This window comes from Plodia interpunctella, chromosome 9 (assembly GCF_027563975.2).
Source record: "Plodia interpunctella isolate USDA-ARS_2022_Savannah chromosome 9, ilPloInte3.2, whole genome shotgun sequence".
In the NCBI taxonomy this organism is placed as follows: domain Eukaryota; kingdom Metazoa; phylum Arthropoda; class Insecta; order Lepidoptera; family Pyralidae; genus Plodia; species Plodia interpunctella.
In genome coordinates this window covers 8,466,560-8,494,513 of record NC_071302.1, presented here as the reverse complement: position 1 = coordinate 8,494,513, position 27,954 = coordinate 8,466,560, and the positions used below count along the sequence as shown (strand labels likewise).

At 36.4% G+C, this 27,954-nt stretch overlaps 2 protein-coding genes across 12 annotated transcripts; one reads left to right on the top strand and one right to left on the bottom strand.

Annotated features, from left to right (window-relative positions):
• Nucleotides 1–514: 514 nt before the first annotated feature.
• drn (doctor no) lies at nucleotides 515–22,068 on the top strand. Of its 11 annotated transcripts, XM_053749912.1 has the most exons (7): nucleotides 515–645; nucleotides 2,583–2,720; nucleotides 9,912–10,106; nucleotides 10,922–11,261; nucleotides 14,681–14,839; nucleotides 19,304–19,445; nucleotides 20,792–22,068. In XM_053749912.1, the coding sequence occupies exons 4-7, from the start codon at nucleotides 11,163–11,165 to the stop codon at nucleotides 20,938–20,940; spliced, it is 549 nt and encodes a 182-aa protein (XP_053605887.1). In that variant the 5' UTR covers nucleotides 515–645; nucleotides 2,583–2,720; nucleotides 9,912–10,106; nucleotides 10,922–11,162; the 3' UTR covers nucleotides 20,941–22,068. The 11 variants fall into 11 exon arrangements, with proteins under 11 accessions (XP_053605887.1, XP_053605886.1, XP_053605884.1 ...); XM_053749911.1 differs by lacking the exon at nucleotides 9,912–10,106 and having other exon boundaries at nucleotides 2,583–2,693; XM_053749909.1 differs by lacking the exon at nucleotides 9,912–10,106.
• Nucleotides 22,069–22,358: 290 nt separating this feature from the next.
• LOC128672640 (scolexin B-like) lies at nucleotides 22,359–27,954 on the bottom strand. Its single transcript, XM_064436161.1, has 7 exons — nucleotides 27,885–27,954; nucleotides 27,439–27,567; nucleotides 25,838–26,018; nucleotides 24,928–25,081; nucleotides 24,325–24,477; nucleotides 23,590–23,730; nucleotides 22,359–23,336 (listed from the first exon to the last, which is right to left on the bottom strand). Exons 1-7 carry the CDS (start codon nucleotides 27,937–27,939, stop codon nucleotides 23,181–23,183), a joined length of 969 nt encoding a protein of 322 aa, XP_064292231.1. The 5' UTR covers nucleotides 27,940–27,954; the 3' UTR covers nucleotides 22,359–23,180.

Below are 27,954 nucleotides of genomic sequence, written 5' to 3'. Positions count from 1 at the left end.
TTTTCAAAATGCAGCAAAAGGCGGCAATGCTTTTGTTTACCAACCAAACAGTATTGCACTCTGGCGGGATAAATGCGCAGTAATTTATGTCTCTTTCAAAGCAAAAATTAGCAATATGTCGTGGTTTTATTTGTCTTGCAGAAAGAAAACTTCGTATCTGCAGTGGAATTAATTTCGTTGCATGTTTTGACATTTAAATTTTTCGTATCCCTGTCCCATTACCTTTCACAAACTTAACAAACTTATAAAGCGCTATAAAGCTTGTCCAAAATTCTTTATTTTTCCTAAATGCCATTTCTATGATCAGGCGTTAGCGCGCGTTTGAGGTGTAATCAGGAATACCCATCCGTAAGAAGACGAATCTTGGTCTTCAACGGTCTATATCTATTTGTCAATAGGAGAGAATTTGCTCTTCAAAATCGACCCACTCTCATCCTGTAAAATGTGTTACGTAGGTGTATCGACTAAAATTCCACTATCTGATTATTATTTCTACAATATAAAATATAAAAACATTTCCAATAATGGCAACATTAGTTCGAGCAGGTCACGTGACATTAGTCTGGTTTTGCAAACGGTGAGTGGAGTGCCTTGTCATCAGTCCTTTGAGTTTTTGGATGATTTTCTTTGGAATTTTTATTCAAAGTGAGTAATTTTATATGGAAAATACTTTCTCTAGCTTGTACAAGAATTTTGTGGTGCAAATATGTGATTATGTGATGTGCTTTCATATGACGAAATTGTACCTTGTTCCGTGACTAGTGATATGACGCCATTTTCTTCGTGAATGCCAATTATCGAGTTCTTCAATATTTTCTTTGTTTCTCCAACACGCTGGCAGAGAAACTGTTAAAACTATACGTATCAAGACTTTATTGCATGCTCGCTGCCAGAATGTTGTACGTATTTTATACATTTATTACAAATAAAACAAAGTTCTTGAATACCATTTCAATACGCATTTTTTGCATGACACCACCTTGAAGGCGTACCTAAATAGGTGGTTTCTTAAATTGTGAAATAAGTTCCTCGTTTTCCACATGAAGTTACTAAGTTTTATTTATCGGAAAATACTCGTAGAACATGCGTATAAATAAGTCAATCATGGTTTTAACATTGACTTCCTGTGGAAGTTTTAAATGTGATGGTGTGGTTATTATCTTTCTTTGAAAGCTTCACAAAAAATCTAATTCTGATTTTATTGTAAATATATTGACTTTATGATTTATAAGCATATGGTGGGTAAATTTAATCAATTTGATGTGGAAGTTGTTTTTTATGTATTAATGTTAGCAAAGTTTTGTTTTGTACTCTATTGTGATCTAACAATAGTTCATACAATTGTTACCTACCTTCTTTTTTATTAATTCACAAGTGTTCACTTTTAGGATATGATAGGTAATTCTGCACATAGAATTAATGAATAATAATTCTCAATCTCAATAAAATGTTAATTTTCATTTATGGGCAAACTGGGTTGTTTAATGAAAATTGAATAAGATTCTTGTCATATGTCAGAAAAGTATTCAGATTAATGATCTGGTGATCAATCAAAAGATGGGCTAATCTGTCACGGTAGCTCTGGCTTGACTTAGTTCTTCTTGATTACGGAAAATAATTATACAAACAAAAGGACTCCATACCCATACCCTTGAACTGTTTATTAAAATTGTGTCTGTAAAGTAAACATGAGCAAGCTGCTTGTCTACGTCCATACTAACAATCAATTTTATTTATGTGTTACACCCTATTTTATTAAATTTTATATATAATATGTCGCCAAAGATGTTCACCCATTTTCAGGTACTGATCTAAAAAACCTCTTGAATCTTATTGGGGTCACATTGAAGCCTTTAATCCAAATATGAGATAAAGATTGTCCAAATATACTACACACTAAATGACTACAAGTATGTTTTTAGATATCTGGTTTACTGTTAAATGATGTTATCTATTCTACTTATCTCTGCCAACATTCACCACAAAATGATAGTGTGATACTTTGGTTACTCTTATGACTCTTTTATCTTTTGTCACAATTTGAGCTTCTAAATTGTAATCTTATTCAAAACATACTTTTAGTTAAACAACTGTCTTTTCAGTGGTATATATATATATTGGCTATATATATGTATATATATATATATATTTATATATATATATATATATATATATATATATATATATATCTATATATATATATATATATATATCTATTCTTGACTGATATTAGGAGCCAGCATTTAGTTTACATTAAAAATCTTATAAGACTAAGAATGTTTTTATGTACAAATTATTTTTATTCTTTTAAATTGCTAGTGTTGAATCCAAAAAAAAATCAGTTTACATTTTTTGTATAGTGTGTTTGTTGTAGGTATTGTAAAAAAAATGCATTATAGACAAAGACACAACCATGTCAATACCATTTAATTTTACTGCCTGCATTAACTTAATTTTGCTTCCATCCAATCAATACTGGAAGACATTGTTATTTGAATTTACCCACCAATTTGTCTCATGTCCAGTTTCCTAATTAGTGGTCCATGTGTAGTTAAAAAAAATCTAAAGATATATGTTTGTAGGTAGTGTAACCATTCATTGTGATGCCGGTGGATGCTGACCTCAACCGCACAGAAGTGGAGTCGCCCGCTTGTGAGCTGAAGGGACTGCGCACTTGGAAAGACATTTGTTTGGTACGGAACTCACTCTTCCAACATCAGGTATGGGTTAGTGTGTAGTGAAACTACTTGGTCACAATAATCTCTCGGCTAAGAACCATGTAGAAAGGCTATAAATATGTATTGTGAACTGCTTTTTAGGGTTTCAAATCATCTACCTATTCAGAAATTAGACCTACACTGGCTCTTTTTCACGTCATATTCTAAATTAAATAATATTTACCAAAGCTACAAACTATTAGCTACGAGCCAAAGCAAACTATGTACCTGAAAAGGTAAAAATGAAACCCTTATAATTAAGATTATTTCATGATCTGTCTGCGCCAAGCCAAGACCTTTTTTATCAGGAAATGAGCGTATTATAGCTACTTTGGAAAAATGTTGTGCCCAAGTAGTTGCGATTAGTTTCAGCTTGTACACAGAAATTAATTTACTAACGATTGTTGATGGTGTTGTATTTGTCCAGTTCAATGGTTTACACTTTTACCTATTTGCCGGGGATTAATAAGAAGTTTCTTGTGTGCATGACACAAAGATCTTTGTTGCGTCCATTCGTACGTAACATATTTTGAAAACGTATCTGAAACACGTGATTTCGCGTTAATGCGTAGTAAGTAGCTCGTGGCCAATCAACTAATGTCGGTTTTCTTCCACGTGTTTGTTCCGTTGACCCTTAAATTTTTTTTTTCTCTCTCTTTGTTACAAATTTCTGCATTTCGTTTTGTTGCCTTTGTCACGACAAGGTTTAGTCAACTTGGTTTATCACATGAACAAGTCAGGGCTTATGTATAGGTAGGTATGATAATGCGTAGATCGAATAGGACGTGCGGCTACGGCGCGTGGCTCGGCGGCGACGGCGGGCGGGTCAGCGCCCTGGCCCAGGACTAATTCGGGGGAGATTGCAGACTCACGCCGCTGCTCACGGCTTTGTCTGTGTTCGTCGTCTCCGTCGCGCCGCCCCTCCGACCTCCGCTCTTGCGCTCTCCGCAGAACACATGGCTTTGTTTTTGTTTGTTATCATCACCGCGACTATTCGCAAGATATTGCCACAAAAACAACGGAAAGTTATTTGTGACACGACGATTGGCACACGCTTTTAATTTCTTTTTTGACCCCTCAGTTCGTGCACGGCCTGATCAAACTGCGATCCTATTGTCATTATGTCCGGTCTCGAGGGTTAAAATAAAGAAAAATATAACAAACTTATTAAAACAATTTGTGATTCAAAGCACTTAGCATTACAATTTTTATGTTTTATTAATTTATAATAAAATAATTATTGTATAATAATGGGAGTAACGACCGCCTTTTTCGAATATTGACCTTTGATTTCACTTTCGTCTGAGAGTACATTGCACTTTTGTTTTCAAAAAAATAGCTGAATTATATGTGTAACTGATTTCAACATGCTATTACTTCTATCATCATATAATAAAATTTTTAGTGAGTGAGTGAAGTTTAAAGTCAACATGCTTTAAATTATCTTATGACTTGATTCTTCTCTTAATGATTCGTATCTGATGTATTTTTTTAATTGTTGTTATAAAACTATATTCTGGTTGATCAATTAATTCTTGACATTCAAGCAATTTCTACCCACGAATATCGTAAAAAGCGATAGGGAAAAACCAAAAGATGGAGTCCACTATCGTTCCTGAGGCTGAACTTGCTCGCAAGAACTAGTGTTAGATTAAATAAAATAATATACCTACCTAACCCACAATTATCACAACTTCACAGTATTTAAGAAATTTCTTTATAGTTTACTATAAACTATAAAATTTATACTATATACTTTTTATACCCATACCGGCTTCGTTTGGGTAAAACCATAATAAATCATACAATATACACCTTCTCTTGAATTACTCTATCTAGGTATGTTGCGTAGTTTTAAAGATCTAAGCATATAGGGATTGAGATTGACAGCGGGAAGCGACTTTGTTTTAAACTATCTATTGATAATGTAAAACCTGGGCGTTAGCAGTTATAATTGGCCGTCTAGTCTAGAAGGAAAACGGTACATGACTCAACCTTTTTGGTAAATTCACGAGGGTGAGTCACCCTTTCACGTGTTCTGGTAGTGTTGTAGATAGAGTCAATAATATGTTGCTAAAGACGATGTGCGAGATGTCAAGATGGTCGCGCATGTTTATCAGCTAGCTGGGCACCAAGCAGTGGCTTGTTTGTATTAGTAAGTGCGTGCGCGTGTAGAATGGAATGACGCGAATAGTTGCAACCGGTGGTGGCGGGCGGGCCAGAGCACGGCGCTTCGCCTCGTACCAGTTGTCGTGAGCGAGCCGAGCGCGTCGGAGCTCGTCGTACGAGGCCGAAACATCACACCGTTTGTACTCGTCAAGTGCCAGTGCGACTATTGCACCTTATCTGCTCAGATAATAGTGCGAATTAGTGAACACGTACCTTGGATAGATTATATGTGATTTTGCAATGGATCTGTGTCTGTGAAACGCTTGTAAGCGTTGTTTCTTCGTGGCCATGGGCTCGCGTTTCCATTTGAAGGTAATATTTGTTCGTGGTATGAGTTTTGTTTTTGTGTGCGTCTACGTCGTGATATGTGCCCGCCGGAGCCTGTGGAGCAGCTAGACGAGGCTGTTTGAAGGCCGCCGCCCCGACCTTGATGCCAGAAGGTCAACGTCCTCACGTGTCTAACTTTCATGCAATTTGTTGCAATGGCTCTAGGATCTTCAATTTGTAAATTAAACTTTTGAGTTAAACATTGCGCAGTTTGCGCTGTGAATAAGTCACAAATAACTGTTAGGTGACTTTGCTTATTACGTCGTCCCGTTCTGCTAACTAGAATATTATCTTATTTACCTACTCAACGCCAAGCGATAGCTAAAGTACGTTTTACATTAAAATGGTAATTGATTAGTAATATTCACAATTCATTTGGTCTAAATGTTGCGTTGTATAAATCAGTGTGTGTAGGTACAGGTATCAAGTAATCATATTTTTAAATTGCTCCGATGATTGGGTAATTGCGAAAGTAAATAATATATTGCATTCCAGTAAATTTTTGACGTGCTTTAAATCTAGCTTAATTTCTAAGTAATTGTGGAAGTTGTAAATATAGAGTGAGTATTCATGATCTGGCTTTTAATTTTTAATAATAAGGCTAAACTAGGTATGTCGCAAAGACGATGATTAAAATAAATATCTTTCCTAAATCGAAATAAAATGTGGTACCATTTTTTATTCAGTAGAATATGCCCCGCACAGATCCACTGTACTCTGCACGGTTCAAGCAAAGTGTAGCAATCATTGTGTTTTGAACAATGCCAGACGCACCATTGTGTTTTATCTTCGCGGATGAAAGAGAGAGCCATATATGTGAAGCGGTTCTCACAGCTGCGCTTCGCTGCGTGTGCGCAATCAGCTGACGCTGCTGCCGCCATCTTGCCGTGCGCGTTCGATTGCCGCCGCGTCATCGACGCGTTTGTGACGCAAGCTCTTCCTTCAAATGCTAATGTCATTGTCCTACTCGTCCTGCTTTGTGTCTGACCATCATTGATGAACAAAAGATGACAATTGGATCTGTTGATTTTCTTCCGTGTTGCAATTTCATGCGGAAGAAGTTGCAAGACCCTGGTTAATCTATTTTTGGTTCGTTATGTTGAGGTGCCGATTATCTTTGATAGACTTGAGTACGGCGTGAATAATAGGAACGATACGTCTTTGAAAACTTATGCTATTTTTTATAGTAAACGTGCCAAGGAAAAAAACATCTACTGGCCTCGATTAGATTCGCGTCTTGTGTAGGCGGTTTCCGTATTTCTGTTTGACAACACACAACAGTTTAGATGTTAAAAATTCATTGGATTGAGTTTGATTTCAGAAAATAATATTAACAACGAAGTTTCTGATCTGAAACGTATCTAGATACCAGTCATGATAGCGATAGAGCGTCTATAGATAAAAAAAAGAAAAATAAGAAAAGATAACTCACGGGAAACATTTATATTTTGAAACATCTTACCAATTTCTAGTGTAAACTGTACATTCGTTATTTTTTTCTTACGTAGAAGATTTTTGTCTCGTACCGTTACAGTTACCGTTGATCGAGTTGTCAGACCTGTATTTTGTCTTGCGTCCAAGAAAATTCGAGCATTATTGGTATACCTACTATTCAATCAGCTCCCTTTGATTGCTTATCCAAAACCATCATTCATAAACATATATTAAACTTTCCATTGTTAAACTCTAATATGAATTTTAATAAGTTCATTATATCGTATCGTACCTTTACTACACGGTACTATATATATAATAAAATATCTTAAATTATTTATAGACCCTTGAAGGGTAAGTGTTGTAATATGTATCGGAAAAGTGCTCTAAATTTTACAGGGAGTACTGTGGTACGTGCCGATATCGTTATAGTAATGAATGAGTCAAAATGTGATTTCAAAATATCAAGTGGAACAATAATTTAAATTGAAATTTTGAATTTAGACTGAAAGAAATGAAAATCATGCCAGCGCGCACGCGATATGACTAAAGAGGTCATAATGCGTGGCGTTACAATACTACACCTAAACCTTCCTCAGGAATCACAATATATTCGTGAAATCTGCATGAAAATCCGTGCAGTAAATATAAAGTTTATCGCGAACAGATTTTGTTTTATAATACGTAAGGATAAGGAAAGATAATCATTTACAGATTGTTAGGTGCATGTCACTATAGAAGGACACTACTTCATCTAAGTAATATATCGACATTCAGAGATAAGGAATTGTGATTCATATTCATCATGTGTGTAGTAGGTACATATTTTTCATTTACATAAGTGACATTGTGGTCATTGTTTAGGCTAATGCTATTGTATGAGGACAGAGACGGTACCTATTTGTATAAAATTTATCAGTTATGCCCTTTTTGTAGTGCTTTAATTTGTTGATTGCAATTGAGTTGTTCTGTTTTTCTTCGGTTTTTTTGTTACTTTTTACAGAACGGCGACAATGTTTACTTTGGCAATATGTAGCTATACATAAGCTTTTTTAAAGTCGAAGACCCTATTTTTGCTCGTGTAGTAGGTATTGTGGAGAAAATATACCTGAAAATATTGTGTACATGGATGGGCCCGTAACCTTGTAATAAGTGCATTAACATGTAGGAGGTGCTTAATATTATTAGAGAGGAAAAAATCTTAGGATGTAGGTATGTGTAGAATAAAAATGTGTAGAGTACTTTGAACCGAATCACCTGTCAGCAGGATCCCCGACAGGTCGTCCCCCGTGGTACAACGACACTTTTTACTGTTGTTTATTTTCGTCCCTCGCATTAGTCCGCGGGAGGCAGCGATGCCGCTGAAAGCTCGAGTGTTCAATTGATCACACGTGTACAGCAGGATCATTCTCATCGATGTGTGTTTTGCTTGTTCGAACACGCACAACGCACAAACGATTCAAACGTTCCTAGATATCGCTGACAAATTGGGATTGGCACAAATGTTTAATTCTTTCAGCAAACTACTGTTGAAACGGGTGATTATCAGGTTAAATGATGCGGTTTATAACTATCAATATCTCTGTCCCAAGAAGTTCAGAGCTGGATCAGGTCTCTGACTAGACTTTCATTCATATAAACCGGATTAATATCCGGTTTAATGAAATTTAATACACAATGCATTATTTATTGGCGTAATCGCCATAAAATAATGCCTTATGTATTTCGTGTTACGTTCTCTGGCATAGATTTATCTCTTGTGCCACTGTTTTGTGAGCAGGAGGGTTAACTTAAGTGGGTTGAATGCACGCACACGTGTCTTTCGGGTGCAGCGGCGTCGGAGACGCGGGCGGTGCAACGCGGCGGTCCGCGCTCGAATTGCGTAGCGAACTCGCAAGTAGGTCAGCGGGGCACGGCGCATACAGACCGCTACCGACCACCTACCTACTATATTCACGAATATCGTGCTCCTCTCAACTTTGTAATAACCCTCTTAATATCACCACTATCGATGATATCAAAGGATTTATTTGTACTTGCTATGTTTATAATGTTATATTGTCTCTTCACCTACTAAGCTCATGCTCAGTAGCACACTATTGTATCCGTGCCGTGTAAATGATGACTAAAGTCGTTAATAACATAAATTACCAATTAAATTGCAAATTGCAATAAATTCTTTGAATTGAATTCGAAAGTGAAAATCACCTGTATATTGAATGATCGATATCGGTTGCTTATTTTTACTTTTCTTTCTTTTGTAAGAATATACTCTATTTGAGTCGCTTTCGAAAAATGTTTGGGGTTATCAAACATTTTTTGCATTACATTTCTCATTGCGTGATTGTCGATCATGTTCTGAGCGTAACGTTAATTTGGCAACGTAGTTTCAGTATTGCCATTATCGTAATGCTATAATTGAACATCACGTTTCCGACTGGTCGAGTGCTGATAGTCGCCTTGGCACACTTGTGTTTCGCATCGGCAATAGTCATGCACGCCTTTAAAAATTTCGGCAGTGGCTAAGATTTATGTGGAAATAGTCAGCATTATTTTGAAGTTGAAATTGATGTCTCATTTGACACAGCCACAGCAGTCTCAGCATTTTATCTATTACAGAGACTTTTCCACAAACATAAATATGCATTCCAATATTGTCTTCATTTCTGATTAAACAATGTTACTTTGTTTCATGTCGTATCAAAACCGATTAAGTTCAATTTGGCCTTGCACACTGAGGGTTCCGTAAATGATCTTGGGTCAACGGGTTGTGTGTGATTCCCCTGTGAAATAGAAATGGCCATACTTTTTTTACAGACCTCAATATTTGAACATTGAAATAAAGCACATTTTGACAAGCTTTTAAAACTTTGTCCCTATGTCTATTCGGGTGGAATCTTGCAACTCAATTTTGAAGCAGATATCTTCAACCGATTGAGCTGAAATGTTGTACACACATTAGTTTGGATGACAATGTATTACTGTGATAAGCACGACTAAGATGATACAACCAGGTACGACCCCAGGGTTTTCTGCCCGGACATGTTTTTTCAATTGCAATAAGATCTCTCTGACAACAATAAAAGCTTGTGTCAAAAATGACATTTTTGTAAAAAAAATATATGGTTTAGATAGTCGATGTGAGTTAATGTTGGTAACGAGTATCTAGCGTTAGCGCTCGACCGTCACGTTTATAACTGGACTTTGGACTGGGGTCCGGAGGGCGTGCTTCGCGAGGCACTGTATGCGTGCCTGTGATCGCAGGGAGTAGCGGGCGGCGTGCGCGGGCGCCGTCTACCCCTGCGTGCTGCCCGGTCGATGACTCTCCCAAGTCCGAGCCCAATGCTAATGACCTCGACGTCGTGCGCTCTCCAATCCGAAGATTCATAATTGCAATAATTGGTGCACATTCCGTGGAACAAAATGGATTGAAAAAAGGAGAGTTGCATCCTGAAAGAGGTGTGCAATATCAATTAAATTTAGTTTTTCTTGTGTAATAAAATGGTTCAGATTCAGATTCATTTTGCAATGTTACAAGTGGAAATGTTAGATGTTATATAGATAATAAGTAAGTACAGATGACGCCCTGCAAGGGCACAGCAAAAATTGGGGCAGCTAGATGCCAAATGGTACATTTTATCACCGAAGTACTTTCTATTTTTTTATTTCTGTCAGTGGAGGAGTGGAATGGTTGGTATTATATATTGTCTTTCGAGAATTGTCTGTCTGTAGTTGTCGAAAGTGGAAAATAATTTTGAATCAGTAGTAATCAAAAAGTGACAGTATTTTTGGTCAGGTTTAGTGAATTGACATTGGTTGCCTGCTGAGCGACCTTGGCGAGGGCACGGTCCCACTTGGTGCTCCGTTTCGCGGACGCGTTCCACTTTTGCCATATCTATCGTAGCTCTCTCTTCTTACGCAAACCTGTCGTTATGCATATTATGCTTTGCCTCTAAGAAATTCGATTCTGTTTCTGAATACCACTTTCCACCTTTAAATATTTCCAGTATATTACTGTATTAGATACTTCTGTTTGTGTGTTGCCACATATTTATTATGCACATTGAATGAGTGATTTATAGCACACATTTTTATCACAATAATATATTATTTATCATTGAAAACACGTATTTTTAAAACTGTAATAGGTAATGTAGTTAGTATAAAATCCCGTATATTAAAGAGATCTCGGTGTGAACTGGGTCGCCTGGCCTAAATAGATAGACCACTTGAACAATATACAATGTTGTAACTATAGTCATTTTGTATTCCAGGGCCCTCTGCGATCCTGACATACAAGGAACAGTAGCATCTTGGCAAGGAAAGCCACTTACCGCCAGTACAGCAGCTCGGAGATAAAGTGTCTAAATTGAAACGTTTAAGTGCACACAACTGTGATCACTGTGACAGTCTGTGTTACGAAAATCAAGTGCAATATATATACTATTAGTGCAATCGTACTGTTGACTAGGAGTGAAGTGATTAGACTTGTTGAAGTAAAGTTTTTGTGGAACAATGGAGCGTGAATCGAATCCAATGGAGGCTTTGTGCCGCTCGGGGTGCGGCTTCTACGGCAACCCCTCCACAGACGGACTATGCTCAGTTTGCTTTAAGGTGAGACTTCTTGGTTTTTTTATGTATACTGATGTGCTATATACTTGAGTGGCTTTTGTATCTGTTTTTCTGGTTTTGGGTAAAACCGTTGGAACTAGTGATAATAGGACCTTGGTGCTTAATTATCTAAATTAATTATGGTATATCAACATTGAAGTTTTTGGAATACCGCTAATAGAGTTCACATTGAACGTGCTTACAGGTTGTTAAATCTGCTAACGTTATGTTAAAATCGTGTCTCAATAGTTCCATCTTAATGTTTATACATAAATAACATTTCTTATTAAAACAAACAAGACATTTGGATGTGTACCTATAAATAAATAAAATAAATATAAAAATTGTATTTATCACGTGTATACATATAAGAATTACTCTTGAAGATTTTATGCTAACAGAATTGACGCCCTGAATGTCGGAAGCAGGTAACACTGTTTTAATGATGACCTTTTAGGAAACTCGAGGTAAACTCGTTCATATAAGTAGTTATACTTTATGAAGTCCTCGCTATGTCAGTAATGAGAAAACATACAATCTCGTGCCATGTGATGATATTGGCCATTGAGATGAACGGCGTCCATTAGTTGCCACGAACATGCGGATAGATTCGGTTAGTAATTACCAGGCTTTCCCCAGCGGACTGAATATACCTACATAAAAATATATAATACGAGTAAGACTTAAATCTACAGTTAAGTGTAATGTATATATCTTGAACCAAGTAAATCTTATTTGCACTGTACTCGTTAAGGTTGTAGTAATGTAGAATCTATTTGAAATCTTGCTTTTTCGAATAAACAATATAATTTGTGCAAATTTTGAAAGTTTTTTTTAGTGTTTTTGGGTTTGGTATTCATTAATATCGATGAAAAAATCATATCTAGTCGTATATCCACTTTCACTGCAACAAGAAATGACGTCTGTTTTGTAAATATTATAATCGTGGTTTTTCTATATTAGATCTAAAAGATTTAATGAGACTTTAGCTTCGTTATTCGTCCGTGATTCAGGCGATGTCAATGCTGCTTGTATTGTCAACTATGTATATTGAATCAGTTTACTATTTCATTCAATTCATTCCTTATTATTTGTATTTACAAAGCCAATGTGTATTGAATCAATCGATTCATTCTTTTGGCTTGAATTCGGACTTATTTCAATGGATTTGTCCGAGAGAGAGCACACTATGGCTTACATTTTTATGTTTATAGAGACGCGGAGTGTTGATCAAACTACACTACGACAAAATCACTATGATCGATGACCAAACTACACATTTTTTGTGATGACCAAACTACTCTATGTCGAAACTACACTATTCTAGTTGTGTAGTATACAGAACTTTTCTGAAAAATCATTCTTAACCGTCTCTCGGACAAATCCATTGAAATGGGTCTATCTATAATCATAAAAAATTAATAAAATAGTTATAGCAATAAAAATAGTTTGTGTCGAAGAACAATTAATAGGACAAATTCGATTGACTCGTCGCTATATCGACTTTCGTTTGGTACGACCAAGCCAATTTCGATTGTACAATTACGATTTGTGTGCGGCAGATGTACCCGGAAAATTGTAATGACAAATATAACATATTATAATATATTTTTTTAATTTACACACCGAGTGTCATGACAATTTAGAATTTTTGAATTATTTATTATGTATATAATTTTTGAATTTTTGAATTATTATTTATATATTTTTATTTTTTTAATTTTTTATTTTAGCATGTTCAAGAAGAACAGCTTGCATTCTTAAAACTAGATATATATCAATGGGATACAAAGAAGCCAAGGTTCCCGCTGGTAATATATGAAAGTAAAGCCGGACAAGACTTAAAAATCATAATAAATACGTTCATTTTGCCATTTTTTTAGGCTGAATTTATACTCCTGGGTTGATTTATTAAAGATCAAACAAGATGAAAGACGATATATATACCTACCTATATATTGGGAATCTATTTGGTTATTGATGTGATTATTTTACTGACGTTTCTATAACTGCCAGATTTTTCCAAGAGGCATAAAATCATTTTTCTTCCGGTCGTTCATTATCTATCATCCAGAAACATATATATGAGATACAATCTAATTATAAAAATTAAATGATTAATTCAAAAACATTCATTTAACATTTTAACTATATGGAACATGTATGAAGTATTATACCGTATATACCCTAATTGTATATACCTCGACTAGATATAGCTTATATTAATAATAGCTTAGATAAATTAACGTCAAAAGATTGGTAGATATTTTTGCATAAAATTGGCTGAGAAGAGAGATGATGTGGGTGATTTTAAGACTAAACCTTAAAATTGCGGCTAGAGATCGTAGGCTACATAACCTGTGCTACATGGACCTAGTGAATAAGACACTTGACGCCACGGGACCTCTGTCGTAATCTATAAGATTATATCCTATGATAGTCTCGTACTTACTTTGGGGCTAACTCAGTCTGTATTAGGTTTATGAACAAAGCCCTTGGTATTTATTGCTTATCCTATACTTTTAACCAATTGACCTAATGCTATGTTGACTAATAGATAACGCTATTAGCATATCCTTTTCTACATGTATAAATTGTATTTTGTGCAATTAACTTAAAATATTCTACACTAGCTTAATACATATATTCTTACACTAGCGTTATTTACGTTAATAGATGTTATTCAAGGGAACAATATTTGAAAGGATCATTTGAAAGGTTGACATAAAATTGACACTTTTATTTTTAATTATTATGTCAATAACATAATTTTTTACGGTGTCAGAAATATTTTTGCAAAATCATCAATCAACACACGTAAAAAGCATCTTCTTGGCAACCTTGCGATTGAAGCCAATATTTGCATTTTTTAAAATAAGTCTAATTAATAATATAGAATAAGTAAGCTAAGTTATTTGAAGGTGAGCGGAAGGCTAGATGTCGCCCTTCCAAATAACGAATAAAAAGTAAACAAAACCATTATTGTATATACATTTGAATAAAAGAATTTAAGCGTTGTCGAAGTGAGCTTTCTTGTAAATGGTTTGGATGGCATAGCTTTCGAACATCATATCAGCATAGCGATTGCTGATGGCGCTTGTCTACGAAAGTTAGAAAATTACTGTTTAATTTATGTTTTCATTCAAGTAATCAGGGTCTATGAAACATGTTTGTATATTTTGATTTAGCATACAATTTTATTTCGTTGTCTTGATCAGATTGAATGAGTTGACCGAGTTTTACAAACATGAATCCTGATAACATAACTTTATTTGGCTAGTTGTAAAAAGAAGACGCTTAAATACCTACTTCTAAAAACTTAAAGTTTATGAAATTGCTTTACAATCATTAATATAGGCAATGACTCAAATGTATATATGAATATATTGCAAAATAGTAATAAATAAACGTGTGTATTTCAGGAAGCGCTAAAGAAGAAACAGCAGCCCCCAGCGACGACGCCGTCGCCCGTGTCTGCGCCCTTCGTGCCGGCGGCGCCGACGCCGCTCGCCGCCGCCGCGCCCACCGTCCCCGCGCTGCCCACCTTGACGACACTGCCGCAACAGCAGGCGCATTCAGACGTGAGGCCACATTTGTATTATTTACATATACCACCTCGAGTTGGTTTTTCACTTAGCGAATCTTAATCTTGCACAGCAAACATTTAAATGTGTTTATTAAGTAGAACATTACTTTTAAGATTACCTTCGACTTTCAAACATTCATTGAATATAGATTTTCGTTTCGAAGATATGTTTATTCCACCCCGTTGTACACTCACATTAAAATCGAAAGTTTCCGTCGTGCGCACAGGCAGGCACACATTCAGAACGGGTTGCATTCAGAACTGTTATTGAAATGTACTCAAAACTAGGCCTTGCTGCAGGATCGTGACTACCTTTATGTTCCGGAAATCCGCGAAGCTTTTGATTTGCTACTTTTTCAGATGGTAGATTTGATGTTCAGTCCTTGATTTGATGTCCAGTTCAGATACTTGAAAGACGTTATACCTGTTATTACAATGAATGTACTACAATGTATCGTCACATTATAATAAAGAGTACTAGGATCGTATTGCAAAGTCACATTCAACATGATAATCTTACACGTGTTGTGTAGTTGACTCGTTATCATTTTTTACTGGAGCTGAATTACGTAATTCCATTGAACAAAAATTATTTAATGGTAAGTAAATCACCTATTGTTTTGTTGTTATTTTAGAATAGACTAGCTGTGCCACGGTCCCGCACTCGCGTGGGAATTAAGACAAAAAGTCACCCGTGTGCTAATTTATGTTACATTCAAATTTTATCAAAATCAGTTCAGTAGGTTTAGCGCGATTATTTAATAAACATTCATACATACATTAAAAATTTCGTATTTATATTCTGCTAGTTGCACCACGTCTCGTGGAAATTTCAGGATAAAATAAAAAGTACTCTATATATTATTCCAGGTTATATTCTACTTCTACTTCATACCTGTGTACCAAATTTCATAACAATCGTTTCAGTACATTTTGCGTGAAAGAGTAACAAACATACGCTACGCTAACGATTTGATACTACTTTTATCCGACACGAGTTTACTATCTTTAGTACAATATCGGTAGTATCGATGTTATTGATTATTTATAGTTGCATACTTGAAAACAACTATAACTGAAATACCGGATACATTGCGAGTAGGCTACCTGTAAATGCAATCAAACTTTCTACCTACTTAAAGAAAATTCTCTTCGATCGGTCTTCTGTGATATCAAATAATGAAACTCTAACTTTGTTCATATTGATGGATATGGTTTGATTGGCTCGGTTTGGGCTAGTAGTCCAACACCAACCTTCCGTCACGGATTTCTCTTTTCATTCCATTTGGGAAAATGTTCAGCAACATGTGTACGAGTCACCCGAAAACTCTTGCCATGTGATAGCCATCGCCAACCTTCATTGCATCATTGTTGCGACATGATCGTGAAGCTGTAGCAGATCCATGTGACCGCGAGAATACGCAATCTACTTTGACATTGATGCTACTCAAACATGTCATCATCAATGACAATGGCGTTCTTATCTATTTGTTTTATATAGCTATTAAGACGTATCGAAACTGGAAAGTACCTGGGACGTGATTTTATATAAATTCCAGTCCCTATGGTATAAACAATGTACCTATACTCATTGCAACATTTATGAAATGTCAGAATGCCGTGCAATTAAAAATCAGAGCTTACATGACTTTTAAAAGCAATCTTTATGACTTTCTCTATAAAATATAAATTGCCGGAATTGACTAAAGTTTCCGATGCCACTGGTGATCCCTATCGGATAGCCTTGCGCTGTGGCGTGTTTCCTTACCATCAGGCAAGCTACATGCTCGTTTCCTCACTATACTATAAAAAAAACAACGTGGATCCTTATAAATATACATGTCACGCAATCCCATGGACCCCGTGATTCAGCTCCAATCCAGTCGGCTATATATTTGATGAATATATGCCATTCATCATCACAACGGTTACGCTCCGTATTTCTTCACACAGGGTAAGATAGAATTGCTTTCTTGATAGTGAAATGTAATAAAAAAGACAGATAACTCTTGTTACTCACATTGAAGTGTAGTCAAGACTAAGAGAATATGAATAAATGGTCATGTAAGGCATATGATAATGAGACGGTACATGGTATACATACACATATAGGCACGTAGATACATAGCAGTGTAAGGCGTAACCGACAACAGTGAATGTTGGCCGGATGACGCACCTCTAGCGAATTGTGCCTTTCGTGGCTTCTCTCAAGTGGTAACTAGGCCAGCTGTAGTAATCGTAGCATTCATTTATTGTAATCGACTACAAGTGATTTGATATGTCTATTATATTAGATGTAATACAAATTAAAATTTGCTTTTCTGCTCCCAAGAGAACCGAGTTACAGGTAAGCACCTGTGTATTCTCAAAATATCTCATGTAATGCTTTTCATTATGCGTTATTGTCCGGTTAAAATCTAAATCACTTGTGCGTAAGTTTGTATGTCTGTCCGACCTTTATAGAATTTTAAAACAAATAGTTTCGAAGTAAGCTTCTCGAGAATATATGGCGCAGAACTTGTTGATTTGTAATCTAGGTTTTCCTGTAATCTATACATAGGGCTTAATATCTCAGAGATTAAAGGTTGATCGATTTTCTCATAATTTATTCATATCTTCCGAAATAACTATTATTAAAGGATTTATCTCAAAATTAAAAAAAAATGTATACTAAAAGGTACGGAACTGTCTTGAGGCGAGAATATGAAAATCAACCCATACTAGACCGGTTTTTTCATTAGCTACATGTGCGTATAGTTAGGTTAGTTCGTTATCAGTCATTATTTGTGGCGATGTCCATGGAAATGTGCCGCGGCGATAAATATACTTTGTTGGAACAGGCAGAAACAAATAAGTCGCAGTGCGCTTTATAAATGAGTCTCAATTGGTGGCATTGTGTAATAATAACAAGGACTAACTGTACCAATTCGTTGGAAACGTTGTCTATGTACTGATAATTGTGTTAAATGCTAATTAGAAAATAAAAATTAATTCTTGCACCGTACTTATTTTCATTGATGTTGTCGTATATAAACTGAACATTTAATGTTTTCAAATGTTTTAATATAACTAAATATACAAGCTCGTTAATGTTTATTGGTACGGTACTATGATAATGAGCTAATCTGACCATTGGAACGAGAGCCTTGATTGCACTCGTGGCTCATAATAACACATGTTGAGAATAACCGTACGAGAGTTTTTAAATTCTTATACATGGACTGCTCTCAAAATATGCTGAAGTTAAAAAGGAGAACATTTTGTGAACTCCATTTTTCATTTTCCTTTGTGGGTATTTGGAAATAAAACCTTTTCTGAACCGAATTGACAATAAAAACGCCATCTTTTGAAATAAGAATTTGATGTCACATAGACTTTGTAGACAAGACATATACAAACCAAACATATTTCATTATTCTCTTTATTATAATTTAAATACTTTTAGTTGTCTTCTATGGTTATTATGGACTTCTGACGCTATTTGTTACTGTTTCCCCCAAATCATTGAACTGAGATGGGGGACACTTACATATCTTAACGAGTGGCAAAGTGCGATTTTATTACAATAGAAATAACTCGAGAAACCTGTGATCAAGCAATCAAAATACTATAGCGGTTTTAATTTCCGGCCAAAATGTGTGTAACTCTCAAACAATTATAATTATGGAAAATGATCCCAGCAAAAAAGATTCGAAGGGGAAGAGAATATTAAAAAAAGCTATACGTCGGAACAGCAAGTCTAGCAATAGCAGTCAGAACTCTGCTCTGGAACAAGGCATGAGTGTGTCGCGCTCCAAGAGCTTCGAGAACCAGCATCCCTCCATCAAAATAAACGACAGCGCGCCGCTGCCCACGCCCGATGGAACCAAGGAGCGCGACCACGCAAATATAGGGCAGAAGACGAAACTAGAGGAGACGTTATCGGACAGCAACGCCGCTCCTGCCGATAAGTCGAAAAAGGTGGTCGACATACAGGAAGGCCGCAATGAGGTTTATGGAGAGGCGGGAACCGTGTCTAAAATGGAGGCCAAAATGTCGCCGAGACTCGAGCCCGTTCCTGAGGCTGGCAGCAGCAAAAAGTCCCTCAAGCGGGTTCGTTCCTCTTGTTTATCAGGAGTTGCCGAAAATACGTATACATCTTACCATAGTTCAAATTTTCCGAAAGTGGCCGATACCACAAGCGTTATGATAACACACAGTAATTTGTATGTCATTAGGCCAATGATACGTCGACGTCAACTAATATCTGGAAAATTTGAACTCGTTTTGTGTTTGCTAGCCGCTGTATTATTTATTTATTTTGTTTTTGTTTCTTCGCAAGTTATTTAGGATAATGCAATCAATGAATTCCATATTGCTTAGCTGGAACACGTTTTTAAACGAAAAAAAAAACGAAACTTATTTTCCTTATACATATGGTTTGTATTGTTCAATAAATATTGTATGAATTTGTTTCCAGAAATTGGAGGAGGAGAGCGGGGCGGGCACGAGCGGCACCAGCACCGGCACGTCGGACACGGACGCCGACGACAAGGACCCCAGCAAGGACAAAAAGAAAAAGAACAGATGCGCCGTTTGCCGCAAGAAGGTTGGACTCACAGGTAAATTACCTACACATTATTATTTTATTTTTATATCAAACTAGCTTGAGCCCCGGGGCTTTGCTCTACTGAGAAATTCAGGTTAAAAAGTACACTGTGCTAAATTCTAGGTTACTTTTTCCCTGTATGCAAAATTTCATTTAAATACGTCGTGTAGAATTAACGTGTTTGAGTAACAAATAAGCTGACATCAAAACTTTCACACTTACAATATTATGATATTTATGTATGGCTCTTTACACTTAAATTTAAATTTTCTATATATATTTAATTTGGTTACTTAATGTATATAAAGAGATGTTCCTTATCCTGATATCCTCCGGAATTTCGGGAACATCCGTCATCTATTTTGATCCATCAACAGTGTGTAGAATGACATTCACTACATATATTATTACAAACTTCAACACGAGTATCGAGCAATGTTAAAATTGTTCTATACATTGCACAATTGCTTATCTAACTTTCTATGGCATGGATGGTAATTAATGGTGATAGTTTGTTGACACTGGAAAATAATTACCAAATAATTTAAAAAATGTGTCGCATGTCTTGTCATGTTGTATTTTTATTTTATTTAAATTTATACAGATTTAAATTTATGCAGATTTTCTGAATTTTACATAGTACCTAAATAACCGTATTACTGAAACATATTTCGCATGTATTTTTGAACCTGGCAGGTTGAGTTAATCAATGACATACGTACAATGGCGATAATATATATGTATAATATAATAAATTTTCAATAGTGTACGAGTAAAATTCACGTGATCATGGCATGTTCAGCTGATTACAACTGCGTAGTCCGCGCTCGATATGACCTAACGCGTGTGTAGTAAACCCTGTTACATTATACATATATTTTGTTTGAAAAGTACTCGCTCATTATGACGAAAGTAATTTCTATATGCACGTTATTGTAATTGTAGCCTTGTTACCCACTTATACTGAAGGTTTTGCATTTTTCTTATCTGTTAAGTGTTGACGTAAATTTATTCGTTTTGATATTTCCTCGAAGACACGAAGACTACCAATATTGAGAAAAGTTTACTAGAATAGTTTTCAGTTTAATTTTTACAAAATTGGCTGTGTATAATTGTTTAGTATGAGATTTCACATACCCATCTTCAAACTCACGCAGTTACGTCATTCAGTTGTCTCCAAAACTAATGAATATAAGATTAGATAGTAGCTTTTGAAACGGTTTACTGAAGGAGAAAATCTAAGTAAATGAAATCCCATTTGTAAATGTATATTTCGTAAAATGTTACCCTCTTGCCGGATCCGGCACGCGAGAGAATGAGACCGGGCGTCAGTAAAGCTGTGTTTGTGTGCGGCGCTAGGGTTCGAGTGCCGCTGCGGAGGCCTGTTCTGCGCGGTGCACCGATACAGCGACAAGCACGAGTGCTCGTTCGACTACCGGGAGCTGGGCGCGCAGGAGATCCGCCGCAACAACCCCGTCGTCGTCTCGCAGAAGATCCACAAGATATGAGCGACGACGCCCGAGCGACCCGATTATACATACCTTTTATGATTTTCTCTAAATAAATATTCGATCGAGTTTGTGTTTCTTATTTGCGTTCGTGTGACTCGACCGGCCACGCCGCGCCTCGGCCTATAGACTGCCCGACTCGGGGCCTGACGATTCCAGAGTTTTCTTTGCACAGAGATATATTTTTAGTATCGCAGTTTTATTTGTTATACACGGTTGGAAACGCAGACTCGATCATGGTGTATTTAGATTTATTTGTGGCGAGAGTTTTACTTTTAAAATTTTATTAAAAGTTGTAGATAATGTTCGTTTCGGGTAGGAATTTCAGGATTAATTTTTGAGATAATAAGTAGAGTTTTCAATATTGTCCATTCACCTCCATTGTAAATATTAGATATAATTAATTATAGAAAGAAATCCTATATATTGTAAAAAATTAAAACTCCAAAAAAAGCTACATTGTTAGGATTCCAACGGAGAGCAACCGCTGACGTGACGAGATAACATTGTACGCTGAGCTCAATGAGCGGCGCCCCAGTTGGCGGCCGGACTGTGAATTAACATCATCTTGAAATCGTTAGTACTGTCATTTTGGTTTGGGAAGTCGTCGCTTTCTTATCTGTCTAACATTCGGCATAAGTGACCCTAGTGTTTAGCGAGATTGTGGTGTGTATCGGCGTAGGACTCGCGGTCGAACGGCCGCGCGCGCTCCGCTCTTTGTGTGAAAATTTAAAGTAAGCATATGGATAGTTATACATATTATAAGTAGTCGACACTTTATATTATTACACATTATATAAGTAGGAAAGAATTATTTAGCTTTTTCTTTTAATCACAATATTATTCAAAATTGTAAGTTGTATTATGTAACTTGTTCATTTTAGTGGTGAAGTTGAAACGATCATACCTATGTATTGCTTCGGTCGACGTCCACAATAGACTAACTGATTGGACTTAATTATTTAATGACTTTTGTTGTATATTTTGTTAGGTCATTGATTAATTTTGGTCTTTTTGCTTGATCATAATCAGATAAAGATGATGTTAATAATGAATGATTTTTTTCTATCTTGCTGTTTTAATTTAGTTATTCTTCTATTAAAGTCATTAAATTTTCAGGAACATAAACATAGTTTTATTTACTGGAGACATCAAGTCATCAAACCCAACAAAATCGATGTTGCTGTTGTGGCTGTATAAAAATTCCAGAGGTTTGACTAACTGAACTTTCTACGGCCCACCCGAATTAACTGCACCAGAGACCCACGGTCACTGTGCGTGTAGATCCGAGTTTTGGAGAATTCCTTGAAAAAATAATATTAAAATGCCCTCCATTTTCTTTTCCATTTCAATTTGAAATTCGGTAGCAAACTTGCAAGAAACAAAAAATAACATGTAGGCAACAAAGAAAAGACGAATTCCAAAGTTAATTTATATTTAAACATGTTTACTTATTATGTACGTACTACTAGCTTCATATTATTTTTCACAAGATTCATTGAGCGCCTAATAACATTTTTACAGGAGCATTATATCTTTATATCACATTATGTACTAGTTGTTCTTTATCCGAAAGTTTCCGGTTTGATGGCAAACCATGGAATTCAACATGTTTGAAAACGATTAAGATGGGATGAGGTTGTATCATTTGAATTATTAAAACACGTAACAACTTAATTACAACCCAGATAGGTGACATGCAAATAACAAAATTGAGCTTTTAGGTACGGAACCCCACAAAAAAAATGTATGAAAGTATTTCTTTGATAAAACCTACAATATTCTGGTGGGCTTTTATATTCTTTTCGTACCCCTCAACGTACTACACAGATTATACTTAGTATGACTGGTTGTGAGCCCAAGAGGTACAGCCATTGAATACAACTGGAAAATATGCTCTTCCTTGATATTATATAAACAGTTCAAATTCTTATACTAGATGATTAATAAACAACAAAATTAACAATTTATAATTTTCAACTGCTATGTACTTCTGCTACTAAAGTTATTCAAAAACTATGCTAGCATGCTATAATAAGTAATAAGGCCTATATAAGTTCAGTCAGCCTTGCTCTTCACTTGTTCAAACTATAATTCCGAGAGAGAAGGCCCAATATTGGTTGAGATTTTCCATTTGCCAAGTATACTGTGACATCATGACACGGCGCCATCAACAAAGTAGGTACCTAGTCGAGATTGAAAATATTACAGCATTGTTCATTGAGCACTTGTACACTGTTCTACACATTGGCCACCTTCTTGATCCAATCCCTGACTCGGGCCACCCTGGAGAAGACCACCAGGTTGCCGTTGCGGCACTCGAACGCGTCGTTTTCGACCCACGATGCAACGCCCAATAACCGGCCGTTGGAAACCAGCCCACTGCCGCTGTCTCCCTACGAGAGGTATATGGTCATAGGTTGTATACTTCGATCCGTTAGTCCTTACATTCCAACATCTTTTCAGATCACATTGTTATTAGACTGCTTCTGGTAAATTAACACAACATGCTCGGTTCAAGAGCTGAATTAACCTTCACCACGCCACGTATGTACTGAATTGATATAAGATATAAACAAATCAAATACATGTCTCACTCATGTAAGTTTGGTAGCAGGTGTTAAAACGCTTCCAAAGCTATTAACTTACATTGCACGCAGAGTCATACCGCGGCGGGCGCCCCCTCGTGCACAGCATGTCCTGGGCCTCGTACTGCGGCAGTCTGCTCGAGCACACCTCGTCCTTCTGCACCGCTAGCTCCATCGCGTGCATTTCGTGCCGCATCACGCCCTGAAAATGTAACATATACAAGTGTGGTTAAAACGGCTCGCACTAAGTATGAAGTTTGTATCGTGAGTCATAACAACTACACACCACAAGTGGTGTCAAATAGTAATTATCATCTGATATACGAAAAGTCGATAGTTTTAGCTTACCAAGGATTTTCTTTGTTCAATGCACTCCTACGCCAGCATTGAAGCGTGGTTATTACATGTTACAAAAAGTTACAATGCAGTGGTTATGCATTATTGTGCTTACGTTTTACCTATGTTTGTAAAATAAAGCGTGATGCATGATTTTATTTACGAAACTCTTGTAATGCCATAAATTAGATAGGTACTTACAGGTACAGTTAACAGCACATCAACCTAGCCAAATTTATTGCAAAATCGCTGCTATTACCGCGCCATAGAGGTTCATGCATTACCATGCAAATTACCATTTAAAAAAGTTTGATCATCACCGAATTTCATACAACTTGGCCAAACCGTTTGAGCGTGCATTAGTAACAAACGTACTTACAAACTTTCGCCTATGTACATATATTAATGGGATTAGTTGGAATTGAGGTGTTACACGTGAAACAATAGATGTGTCACTTACACCATGGTGATCAGTGCCGTAGCCCGCGTAGCCGACGTCGAGCCCCACAGGCGTGTTGACGTCGTCTTCCAGTCGCGCCGCGGCCATCGTCTTGCCGTCCAACTGCAGGGGCATTTCCAGCTCGGCCAGGAGGAAGTCCCACCGCGCTGCCACCTACGGTACAGTGTTCAAATCATTAGTTACGTGTATCCGAATCTATAGTATCTAATGTTTTTCTTTCTCCTCACTCCTCTAGATGGAATGAGAAATATAATTAATTCCTCCTTACCTTTTTACTAGTACCTCCTTTTGACTAGAGCGAGGTTGATATAGCATTATAATGCCTTAAATTTAATGGTCAAAATTGAAGTTTTGGCGTTGAGTTAAAAGTTAAAGTATTTTTTTCAAAATGTCCTTAATTTCAATCATTACGAAATAGTTAGTTCGTAGTAGTATTGATGGTTTTATCTCGGGTTGAGAAATGACCTATTCACTCTGGCTGTTAAGCAATGCCTGGCTATAAGCTATGGATAGCCATTGATTGGAAAGTCACAGAGGGGATAGAATGTGCATTCGATCGTTTGGTGGAAATGCACTTTTAGACTATCGATTTCAGATAATAACCTGTTTGAGTTCAAAGTCGTGCGCGTCTAACCAATACGGTCCCACAGAGAAAAGCGGGTGGATGTGGAGCTTCTTGACGCGGCGGGTGACTCCGCTGCCGTCCTCCGAGTTGTTGGTGCCGGCCAGGATGTAGCGCCCGCCCGTGAACAGCGTGCTGAAAGACGATAACGTAAGTATTATTATAGAATCTCCTCATGTTCCAGTTGGAAAACTGAATTAAACATTACACTAAATTACAGGAAATGAGATTCGGTTTCTGATCGGCGAAAAGGACCAGGTACCGCGTCTATCCTACTATCCTATCCTATTTAGGATATTCGATTGATAGATTTTTACAAATAGGTAAAAGTTTCTTCAGATTCAATATTCTTTATTGTCAATATTGGATGTAATGTAATCAAACGAAAAAGTTTTGTTATGCTTTCGATCTAGCTTTAATAGTTTACTTTTACGAATTAGACTAATGAAGAAAGGCTACTGCTAGTATCAACTAATGTGATACAGTTAATTCGACTTTAATGAGGTACCTGCGTACCAACCAGCACAACAGCCACTGTAAATGTTTAGTTTAATTTGTTATTTATTTTATAATAGACTAGTTAACAAATTTTTGTTTTGATGACTACTTATTACCGGTAAAAAAATATTTTAATAAGACAATACTTTCAAAGATATATGACAAAAAAGTAAAATTACACATTTATGGATTCGTTCAAACGCTTCGTACTAAATGGCATGAATATGTGACGTCACAACTTGATAAAATGTTCAATACTGTGTCTGATAGTCTATTCCTTTCAAACCGTGCCACTGATTTCAATATTTTGGATGCACATTTATTGGCAAAGCCGTCTAGGGCAACCCATCTAGGGTTGCTCGTATATCAATAGAATTATGATATTTTACTCACCAGTGGCCTGCCGTGAGGATCCATTTCTCGCTGATGATGGTGCCCCCGCAAGTGCCGCCGAAGAGGACAGCGCTCGGGAAACGCTCGTGGACAGGCCGGAGAAGGTCATTCTTCTCCACTTTCTTCTCATCGGAACCTACCACGCTATTGACCGTCAGGGGCGCTTTGCCATCACCGTTTACTGAAAGTTATCAAAAATTTCTTACAATCACGATTTGTGAGGCAATTTGCAAATTATTGTAAGCTTGTTTAATTTTTAATATTTAGGGCATATATATCTCATGGGTAAATACCCATATGCAGTGATGCATAATTTCTACACATTGTTCTTTTGTAGTGGCTGTGGGAACTATCTAAGGTTAATTAAACCTGCCGGCTCCGTGACGTCAATACTGATTTCTTATAGCTTATCTGACCCGCAACCGGTCTACGTGGGTTTTATTTATTGCGATAATATAAAATAAAATATTCTTGTTTTTTAGCTGGCGATGTGATCACCAAATCCTAGAACACGAGAACACTTTGTTTTTGTCGTTGGTCGGGGTCAAATAGGTCGTTTGTAATTCTGGTTCTTTAGTATTTATTATGCGCACTGTATTAAGGAAATATGGACATGGCGGATTGATACCCAATATCAACGACGACAACCTTGTGTTTAAAATCATTATTCAACACGCATATGTCGTAGTTGTAAACCTGCAGTTCCACAGTAAACAAAAAGGCAAAATTACCATACAATGATTTTATAGACATGATAAGGTTTTTTCTGTTAAACATTAATTATGCCAAGTAACTGACTAATAGGTTTGATGACTAAAGACTCATTACACCGCGATTAGCGTTAATAGGCGAGACGTTTACGATCGTTGAGAAAAAATACAGGTTTTTTCCAAGTTTTTCCATAATTTTAGAAATTCCGCCATTATTATTCAGCTTAACATATGCATAAATATGTTTATATGAAAAATAAGCATGCACTAGTACTTGTCAGGTACCTTTTATTTCTTTTTAAAGTTTTATTAGACTATGCTTAATTTTAGATCTTTATCACGATTTTTTATACTAAAGTATAAACACTGAGTTAAGACTAAAATTTATAATAACCGAGGAAATACTTATCGATGTCGATATCGATATCGCACCGAAACAGAATTGGGACATAAACATAATATTTGTATTTGTTCGATTGCACGCAGGGTGTCACTAACATCTGAGATGTCGTCATCTGGTACAAGCGCTGTCAAATATTAGCAAATAAATAGTTACCAAAACTGAATTACGAAAATCTATTGAAGCGTACTTATTTTGCTGAAATAACTAAACCAGTGGTCAAGTATAAATAATCCCGCATTTTATTTTGTATTTATTTTTTAAGTATAAATTACTTTCTGGTTCGTTTAGTTGCACTATTTAGGTACTTACTTAATTACATTTCTGATTATAAAATACGTAGTTATTTTAATTAAATGAATGCATTGTCAACATCACTTGAATAAGACATTCGTGTTACATTTTCACTTTGGCTCACTGAAATACACATTATCAAACTTTCTTTTCTGACAAGCACATGGGCACATATTGCTACCTGAAACTTTACTCACATTTGGTTTGAGATTGGATGTCGTTAGTTTCTGCGGGCAATGCGCATGCGCACGCCGCCAGCAGCGCGAATACGATCAGACTGCGCCGGAGTGCCATCGCGTTGTTACCACCACTCTCTGACAACCACTCTATATAAGTAAATCCATTTACTCACTTGCGCAGATACATATTAAGTATAGTAGTATCATCTTCATTATCGATTTGCGTACAAACCTTGCAACTGTCATTGCCGATAAGTAAACAAAGAATGCAGCTTAAATGTGTTTCTTTAATGATCGGATTTCCGTCTATAGTGGCATTATTTTAATTTAAAACTACGCACCTGTAAATAGCGTTTTATTCTCGTAGTTACTGGTCCATTTTGTTAGTTTACATTACCCAGATAAAATTTTAAGGATACAAACAAAAAAAAATAAAACTCAGTAACTAATTCTTATTTATTTACCATTGTTAACGTATCCAAGCTTGAGGAAGATTACAATCACAAGTAAAGTGTGCATGTATGTTTGTATGTA